The sequence below is a fragment of the Durio zibethinus genome, unplaced genomic scaffold (assembly GCF_047325235.1).
Source record: "Durio zibethinus cultivar Kanyao isolate XHJ-2024 unplaced genomic scaffold, ASM4732523v1 HiC_scaffold_240, whole genome shotgun sequence".
Lineage (NCBI taxonomy): Eukaryota > Viridiplantae > Streptophyta > Magnoliopsida > Malvales > Malvaceae > Durio > Durio zibethinus.
In genome coordinates, this window is record NW_028322863.1 from 17,501 (window position 1) to 27,500 (window position 10,000).

The window sequence follows — 10,000 nt, forward strand, 5'->3', positions numbered from 1 at the left end:
TTGATTAATAGATGTACCTTAGCAATTCGACATGGATCCAATATATTTTATCGAAACATGTGATGAAGAGATTTGCTTTGTCCACCGAACCCAATTTTTAGAAAAAAAAAAAAACACACATAATTTTCGATAACTTCTTGCTCCCTCTTCCCAAAATTCCAGATTTACTTTTTGTTAATTTCCTGGCTTAGTGTGAGATAGAAATACGCCTGTCTCGTCTTAATCTTAATAATGAGTGAATCAATGAATGAAAGTGGAAGAAATGAAGAATGAAAGTGGAAGAAATGAAGTTTAACTCCCCTTTTTATGTTTATGTCAGACCAATCACTTCCCGAAAGGATCTTATACTTTGTATTATTAATATAATCTAGTTTCTTTTTATAATATCGATTTATATAATATAATAATATAATAGATTGAATTTATCTAATTTATTTCTATATCTAATTTATTTCTATATAGAATAGAGTGGCGATTCAAATGAATGATTTATGAGTATAAATCATGAATCAAAAATGGAAAATCATAAAAGATGGAAAAAGCTTTCGGATCTAGTCATATCATTCCATTATATTGACAATTTCAAAAAACTGTTCATACTATGAGCATAGTATGATGTCGGTCAGGCAAATATGCCCCCATCGTCTAGCGGTTCAGGACATCTCTCTTTCAAGGAGGCAGCGGGGATTCGACTTCCCCTGGGGGTAGGGTACTACGAAAGGAAGTTGATCATGGATTATCAATAAACCTATAATTGATTCTTCCTGGGTCGATGCCCGAGCGGTTAATGGGGACGGACTGTAAATTCGTTGGCAATATGTCTACGCTGGTTCAAATCCAGCTCGGCCCAATAATTCGCTGATCCGCCATAACATAAAATGCCCATTTTTTTGTATTTTGTTTTCCAGAAAAGCCAAACAAAAAAATTAGGGAAGAATAAAAAAAGTCCAATTTTCTGATATATCCATCCCTACCGCTATTTGTTTTTTATTTGTTCTATTTATTTGTTCCCATAAATTCTGACCTTGATAATGATCTAGATTCATATCAGGATCATTAAGTATAAAGTTTAATGAAAAGAAAGAGTAAAGTAAAGAAAAAAGACTCTTTTTTTTTTTTCATTTTAAAATTGATTATCGATCGATTTGGCAATAACGAAAGGATTACTAGTAACTAGTAATCCGCGTTGCTCTCACTAAAGCGCATACCCGTATGGATATCAATATATCACTCGCGCCTTTGTTTGTTACAACACGGCGATTCGAATCTAAAATTTAAATAGAAAATGGCTTGAATGAAATCATAAGAATATCTATGCTGTACACTTTTCTTTATTGCCCTGGGATTGTAGTTCAATTGGTCAGAGCACCGCCCTGTCAAGGCGGAAGCTGCGGGTTCGAGCCCCGTCAGTCCCGACGGATACAATAAAAAAAAAATACATCAATTGATCCCTCCATTTTCTGTGAAAGGGAATACAAATGAAAGAATTTCATTCCCAAGGATAGCCTTTTTTATTTATTTTTTCCTTTCCATTTTTTGTTGGGGTTTATTTGTAAACTATTTGTAAACGGTGAAAGTGGAAAAGCAGTCAGATGATACATCATCAGATGATTGTACAAGGAAGGCGGTAGATTATCGAAAAGAAAGAGTGGAAAAGAATATATAGAAATAAAGGAAAGGAATTCTTTTGATTGGGCCAGGAATCCAATTTTGTATTCGGTGTGGATAAAAGAGCTTCCTATGTTATACTATTCAATTCTCGACGGTGAATCGATTTGATAGCTTAGATATTGTTATTCATGATATTGATCCGATTCGATGTCATTGAAATGTAAGTCATCGCATTGAATTTACAAGCGACAAATTTATCATCTCTATGGGATTAAATCCCGAGTTATTGCGAAGTAAAAAAAACAATGAAATTATGGAAGTAAATATTCTCGCATTTATTGCTACAGCGCTGTTCATTCTAGTTCCTACCGCCTTTTTACTTATAATATACGTAAAAACTGTCAGTCAAAGTGATTAATTTGAATGAAACTTGACTTTTTATCAAGGATTTAAGAAAAAAAGGATTCCAATTTCACGTCTTAAATAAATTAAATAAAATGAATGGACTAGAATCAGCAGTATCCTATCAAACTCGATAGTATGGTAGAAAAAAAATATGAATCTTTCTACCATACTATCCATATCTATTATTGTAATGTATAAAGATACAAGCTTAATATAGATGAATCTACAATATGTATCTTCATACATGTCGATATCAATTAAATATATGTAATGAAATATATGTAATGTACATAGTATCTCAATTTTATTTCTTCGCTTGATCTATTTTATTTGTGTTGATTTCAATCAATCTGAAATAATTGAAAGGCAAGTCTTACGATTTTCTAATTCTTTCATTTCATGGAACCGATTTTTAATTTAACTTCTTTTCTTTGATCCATGATATGAAATGAGTCAATAAAGCATGGCATAAATAAAATTCCTAAAATAATAAATAAAACAGGGGGTAAGTGTGCAATATGTGACTACACTAAGGCAAGATCTTATTAAATAAAAGAACTACTTTTTTTCTCTTTGAACAGTAACAGTAAAGAGGGAAGGAAATAAAAACAAACAAATACAGAAAAAAAAAAGGGGGGGGGGTTCCTTGTCCCTCATTGTCCATATATAACTCTGGTAAGAGCTGGTTCATCAAAATAGAAAATTTAGGAAGAATTCTTTTTTTTTTTTAATAAATTGCCTATCATCCGTATCCCTTTTACTTTCGAAATACGAACATGGGAATTATTGAAATGTTTGTTTGATTTTGATTGAAAGGGTATTATTCATAGAATACATTACTCCACTAGAATCCAAGAATTTCGAAATGAAGACTAATAAAATAGTTAAAAAGGCTTTGCAAAACGATCTAGAAAACAATTGATACGGTTTGATTCCTCAACCCAATTAGAAGTACCCCTAGAGTCCACTTCTTCCCCATACTACGAGTGAAAGGGAAAATGTAAAGACTACCATTAAAGCAGCCCAAGCAAGACTTACTATATCCATGTGTATTATGTCCCCTAATTTCTATGAATATGAAACAAATAGGAAGGAATTTTTCCATTATTGTTCACTAATAATAGTGGAATTACCGGTGCAGAGTCAAAAGGAAAAGGGAATTCTGACACACCACCGTTGATGAAACACTTCAATAAATCCGCTTATAACAAGTTCTTATATGATTTCTAGTAAAATCGAGAACCATTAAGCACAAGCAAAATACGCAGTAACACTTTTGGAAGTATCAAAAGAATGTTACTCACATGTAGCAATAATAAGACTTCTTCTTTCTTTTGGTGTCCCTTATTAAGTAAAAGCCAATTATCCATCCAATCTAATATTGATTGGATGCCTGAACACTCAGAGACTTTCATCAGTCTGTATACAAAGTATCTTCCAACCCTTCTACAACCATTCATTAGTTAATTAAACACTCCCGTTATCCAATCTAATTCAAGACTCCGATAGTAGCCCCTCTATTAGTAGGGGAGGGGCTACCATATCAAGATTTACTCATTCCCTTCCACTACTCTAGTTTTTCCTTGAATCCTAGACGTAAGGATTTACAACACTTTAGAAAACAAAACCTCCGGAAGTTTATAATCAAGTTTATAATCAAGAAAGTATCAAGAGTCCTTTTCTTACACTTGTTTTTGCCGGAGAAAATTGGTCGAGTTATATCAGCAAAACAGAATATAGGATTTCGCGTTTTTTGTTGATCAGGCGACACCCGGATTTGAACTGGGGAATAAGGGATTTGCAGTCCCCCGCCTTACCGCTCGGCCATGTCGCCAAAAGGCTACAAACAAAAAAATGAGAGTATCCCCTTTTTATTTTTAGATTGGATCCATACCTTCAATTGGTTATAGTATCTCAAGACACACAATATCTAAAAACAAAAACTTTCCCTTTCTTTTTTCTTTTCTATTGAAAAAGAAAATGTGGATTCTCAGTTACAAAAGTAAAAATGCAGGACAAAAAAATTGGAACCATTAACTATTAACTATTGACGGCAAATTTATGGACGATTCTTCTTCACTTGTCTTTCTCTAATGGTATAAGAAAATAAAAATGGATACATAACTAATTAGTATTGATTTTTTTTTTCAATTTTTCAATTCAATAAAAAAACTTTCTTAATTTCAATTATAAATTATATAATTATAAATTATATTATAATAATATAACAGCAATTATGAGTCTATGTAAACCCCCGAACATAAGTTGTTACACAGCTCTAGTTATCTAATGAGGTATTTTATCTATCTAGATATGATGTCCATAGGGAATCAGCAAGAAATTATCGTGTTTCAATTTTTCATTGAATAGATTAAAATTAAAGAAAAAATAGAATTTTTGATAGAGCACGCCATGTGTTGTCTCCACTAGAGAGCTATAATGGAATAAAAAGAAAAGAGGAAAGACATATATAAATAGAAATGCTATATCTGCATATGTTTAATAAATACAAGCCCTCTTTTCGTACGCACTTCAATCATATTCTAAATATTCTACTAAAAAATAAAAAACTAAAAAATGGGTAAAAACATCTCTCTCTTCTCTGCGAATCATTTTTTGAACAGAACAATGGAATCTATGAAAAAATTAAGTGCTAGAAAAATCAACTCTCTCCCGATATATATTTTATGATTATTTTGTCTTTATCTCAACGAACAGATCAAATCAGGAATTCATTTCATTTTTCTGGTATTCAATCGGATTGGAATATGGAATATCATAATAATGGTAGAAATTGAATTATTATTTTTTTTTTTGATATTCTATACAAAACTCCATAAGGCTAAATGGCATTTATCAATTCTTTTATGTAGCTGTTTGTTATAAATATAAATTAAAATTTGAGTATAATTTTTCTTCTTCCGTTCATACGCATTTCATACATTCCATATATATTATATGGTATATGGAGTTAGATAAAATTTCATGTGATTCAGTAAACAGAATAGAAATTCAATTCCATCATTATTAGATCGATTCATATGATTCGATGAAGAATGAGAAAAGAATGGGATTTTTTTGATAAATGGGAAATTCAAAATGCTCGGGAATGAAAATGGGGAAATGTATACAATACCTGGGTTGAATCAGATACAATTTGAAGGATTTTGTGGGTTCATGGATCGGGGCTTAACAGAAGAACTTGATAAGTTTCCAAAAATTGAAGATACAGATCAAGAAATTGAATTTCAATTATTTGTGGAAACATATCAATTGGTGGAACCGTTGATAAAAGAAAGGGATGCTGTATATGAATCACTCACATATTCTTCTAAATTATATGTATCCGCAGGATTAATTTTGAAAACCAGTAAGGATATGCAAGAACAAACAATTTTTATTGGAAACATTCCTTTAATGAACTCCCTCGGAACTTCTATAGTAAATGGAATATACAGAATTGTGATCAATCAAATATTGCAAAGCCCCGGTATCTATTATCGATCAGAATTGGATCCTAACGGAATTTCGGTCTATACTGGTACCATAATATCAGATTGGGGGGGGAGGTTCGAATTAGAGATTGATAGAAAAGCAAGGATATGGGCTCGTGTAAGTAGGAAACAGAAAATATCTATTCTAGTTCTATCATCAGCTATGGGTTCGAATCTAAGAGAAATTCTAGAGAATGTTTGCTACCCTGAAATTTTCTTGTCTTTCCTGACCGATAAGGAAAAAAAAAAAATTGGGTCAAAAGAAAATGCCATTTTGGAGTTTTATCAACAATTTTCTTGTGTAGGCGGGGATCCGGTATTTTCTGAATCCTTGTGTAAGGAATTACAAAAGAAATTCTTTCAGCAAAGATGTGAATTAGGAAGGATTGGTCGACGAAATATGAACCAGAGACTGAATCTTAATATACCTCAGAACAATACATTTTTGTTACCGCGAGATATATTGGCAGCTGCGGATCATTTGATTGGAATGAAATTTGGAATGGGTACACTTGACGATATGAATCATTTGAAAAATAAGCGTATTCGTTCTGTAGCGGATCTCTTACAAGATCAATTCGGATTGGCTCTGGTTCGTTTAGAAAATGTAGTTAGAGGAACTATATGCGGAGCAATTAGGCATAAATTGATACCGACTCCTCAGAATTTGGTAACTTCGACTCCATTAACAACCACTTATGAATCCTTTTTCGGATTACACCCATTGTCTCAAGTTTTGGATCGAACAAATCCATTGACACAAATAGTTCATGGGAGAAAATTGAGTTATTTGGGCCCCGGAGGATTGACCGGGCGAACTGCTAATTTTCGGATACGAGATATCCATCCTAGTTACTATGGACGCATTTGCCCAATTGACACGTCTGAAGGAATCAATGTTGGACTTATTGGATCCTTAGCAATTCATGCCAGGATTGGTCGTTGGGGGTCTCTAGAAAGTCCATTTTATAAAATATTTGAGAGATCAAAAAAAGCACAGATGCTTTATTTATCCCCAAGTCGAGATGAATATTATATGGTAGCGGCAGGAAATTCTTTGGCCTTGAATCAGGGTATTCAGGAAGAACAGGTTGTTCCGGCTCGATACCGCCAAGAATTCCTGACTATTGCATGGGAACAAGTTCATCTTCGAAGTATTTTTCCTTTTCAATATTTTTCTATGGGAGCTTCCCTCATTCCTTTTATCGAGCATAATGACGCGAATCGGGCTTTAATGAGTTCTAATATGCAACGCCAAGCAGTTCCGCTTTCGCGTTCCGAGAAGTGCATTGTTGGAACTGGGTTGGAACGCCAATTGGCTCTAGATTCAGGGGTTCCCGCTATAGCCGATCAAGAGGGAAAGATCATTTCTACCGATACTGACAAGATTATTTTATCGGGTAATGGGGATACTCTAAGCATTCCATTAGTTATGTATCAACGTTCCAACAAAAATACTTGTATGCATCAAACTCCCCGGGTTCAGCGGGGTAAATGCATTAAAAAGGGACAGATTTTAGCGGATGGTGCCGCTACGGTTGGTGGCGAACTCGCTTTGGGCAAAAACGTATTAGTAGCTTATATGCCATGGGAAGGTTACAATTTTGAGGATGCGGTACTCATTAGCGAGCGTCTAGTATATGAAGATATTTATACTTCTTTTCACATACGAAAATATGAAATTCAGACTCATGTGACAAGCCAAGGTCCTGAAAGAATCACTAACGAAATATCGCACCTAGAAGCCCATTTACTCCGCAATTTAGACAAAAATGGAATTGTGATGCTGGGATCTTGGGTGGAGACGGGCGATATTTTAGTAGGTAAATTAACGCCTCAGGTGGCGAAAGAATCATCATATGCTCCAGAAGATAGATTATTACGGGCCATACTTGGGATTCAGGTATCCACTTCAAAGGAAACTTGTCTAAAATTACCTATAGGTGGGAGGGGTCGAGTCATCGATGTGAGATGGATCCAGAAAAAAGGGGGTTCTAGTTATAATCCGGAAACGATTCGTGTATATATTTCACAGAAACGCGAAATGAAAGTAGGCGATAAAGTAGCCGGAAGACATGGAAATAAGGGTATCATTTCCAAAATTTTACCTAGACAGGATATGCCTTATTTGCAAGACGGAAGACCTGTTGATATGGTCTTCAACCCATTAGGAGTCCCTTCACGAATGAATGTGGGACAGATATTTGAATGCTCGCTTGGGTTAGCAGGGAGTCTACTAGATAGACATTATCGAATAGCACCGTTTGATGAGAGATATGAACAAGAGGCTTCGAGAAAACTAGTGTTTTCCGAATTATATGAAGCCGGTAAGCAAACAGCGAATCCATGGGTATTTGAACCCGAGTATCCAGGAAAAAGCAGACTATTTGATGGAAGAACGGGGGACCCTTTTGAACAACCTGTTATAATAGGAAAACCTTATATCTTGAAATTAATTCATCAAGTTGATGATAAAATACATGGGCGTTCCAGTGGACATTATACACTTGTTACACAACAACCACTTAGAGGAAGGTCCAAGCAAGGAGGACAACGGGTAGGAGAAATGGAGGTTTGGGCTCTAGAGGGATTTGGTGTTGCTCATATTTTACAAGAAATGCTTACTTATAAATCTGATCATATTAGAGCTCGCCAAGAAGTACTTGGTACTATGATCATTGGAGGAACAATACCTAAACCTGAAAATGCTCCAGAATCTTTTCGATTGCTCGTCCGAGAATTACGATCTTTGGCTCTGGAACTGAATCATTTCCTTGTATCTGAGAAGAACTTCCAGATTAATAGGAAGGAAGCTTAATCGGAATGAATCAGAATTTGTCTTCTATGATCGACCGATATAAACATCAACAACTCCGAATTGGCTCAGTTTCTCCCCAACAAATAAGTGCTTGGGCCAATAAAATCCTACCTAATGGAGAAACCGTTGGAGAGGTGACAAAACCCTATACTTTTCATTACAAAACCAATAAACCGGAAAAGGATGGATTATTTTGTGAAAGAATTTTTGGACCTATAAAAAGTGGAATTTGCGCTTGTGGAAATTATCGAGTAATTGGAAATGAAAAGCAGGGCCCTAAATTTTGTGAACAATGCGGAGTTGAATTTGTTGATTATCGGATACGAAGATATCAAATGGGATACATAAAACTGGCATGTCCAGTAACTCATGTATGGTATTTGAAACGTCGTCCTAGTTATATCGCCAATCTTTTAGATAAACCTCTTAAAGAATTAGAGGGTCTAGTATACTGCGATGTGTGATTTGATCGAAATTATGATTTTACCGATTAGCAATGAGAAACTGTCATCCCATTCAATCGAATTGGGATGCCCTGGATCTGACATGACATGTCTCTTGGGAGGAGTAACATGAAGCTCAGAATTATGGGTGTATTCAATACTCCCAAATAAAAAGGGAATTGGTCTATGGTCGAGTCAGTAAAAATAAATAAATAGGAATTTTGAGTTGTACCTCGTGAAAAAAAAAGACTTCTTTCTTTTGTGGAATTAACCATTCTCATTTCTTTTAGTTCTTTTAGAAAGAAATGAAATTATGTTCAAGTAAACAAATATGTCATGGTTGCAGGAGTCTATACATCGCATATAGGCTTAGGCTTTAAGTTAAGGGCATCGTGGTATAACCGTCGAGGTAAGGTAAGGCAGGACCTAAGAGATCGAATGGAAGGGTACATAGACAAGTAAATCCCTTATGACACTCCTTTAATTTAAGAGGATTCATCATTCGAGGGGAAGTAGACTACTCAAGAATTTCACATTTCATTTATGTCCTAATTTCGAATTGAATAAAGAATTAAGAAAATATAAATCAATAAAAGAAGAATGAATCAATGAAATGTTTCTTTGGAACTTGAGTAAAGAGTAGACCTTTTTTTGGGGGGGGTTCTAGAATTTGAAAGCGAGAACTCCTTTCTTTATCTTTATTTGGTGTAACTACTTGAGCCGGATGAGAGGAAACTCTCATGTCCGATTTTGAGGGGGGGGGGGAGAGATCCTGTAGGGCCCTATCCTAATTTTGCTTTTGCTAGGCCCATCGCTAAAAAACCTACTTTCTTACGATTACGAGGTTCATTCGAATATGAAATTCAATCCTGGAAATACAGTATCCCACTTTTTTTTACTACCCAAGGTTTCGATACATTTCGAAATCGAGAAATTTCTACTGGAGCAGGTGCTATTCGAGAACAATTAACCGATCTAGATTTGCGAATTCTTATCGATTATTCGTTGGTCGAATGGAAAGAATTAGGAGAAGAAGGCCTCGCGGGTAATGAATGGGAAGATCGAAAAATTGGAAGAAGAAAGGATTTTTTGGTTAGACGCATGGAATTGGCTAAGCATTTTATTCGAACAAATATAGAACCAGAATGGATGGTTTTATGTCTATTACCGGTTCTTCCTCCCGAGTTGAGACCGATCATTCAGATAGATGGGGGTAAACTAATGAGTTC

At 34.9% G+C, this 10,000-nt stretch overlaps 1 protein-coding gene and 3 non-coding genes across 4 annotated transcripts in view; 3 read left to right on the top strand and 1 right to left on the bottom strand.

Moving 5' to 3' along the window:
- The first annotated feature begins 766 nt into the window (after nucleotides 1-766).
- Nucleotides 767-850, top strand: TRNAY-GUA (transfer RNA tyrosine (anticodon GUA)). Its single transcript has one exon. It is a non-coding gene; the product is annotated as a tRNA-Tyr (tRNA).
- A 491-nt stretch (nucleotides 851-1,341) lies between these two features.
- TRNAD-GUC (transfer RNA aspartic acid (anticodon GUC)) lies at nucleotides 1,342-1,415 on the top strand. The gene has a single exon. It is a non-coding gene; the product is annotated as a tRNA-Asp (tRNA).
- Nucleotides 1,416-3,778: 2,363 nt separating this feature from the next.
- On the bottom strand, nucleotides 3,779-3,850 carry TRNAC-GCA (transfer RNA cysteine (anticodon GCA)). Its single transcript has one exon. It is a non-coding gene; the product is annotated as a tRNA-Cys (tRNA).
- A 2,176-nt stretch (nucleotides 3,851-6,026) lies between these two features.
- The window catches only part of LOC149509125 (DNA-directed RNA polymerase subunit beta'), a 7,602-nt gene continuing 3,628 nt past the window's right edge, over nucleotides 6,027-10,000 (top strand). Inside the window, exons 1-2 of the mRNA XM_089757772.1 lie at nucleotides 6,027-8,786; nucleotides 9,564-10,000. The exon at nucleotides 9,564-10,000 is cut by the window's right edge and continues 3,628 nt beyond it. Coding sequence (XP_089613898.1) covers nucleotides 8,334-8,786; nucleotides 9,564-10,000 — 890 coding nt within the window. The 5' untranslated portion in view covers nucleotides 6,027-8,333. The remainder of the gene's footprint in view (nucleotides 8,787-9,563) is intronic.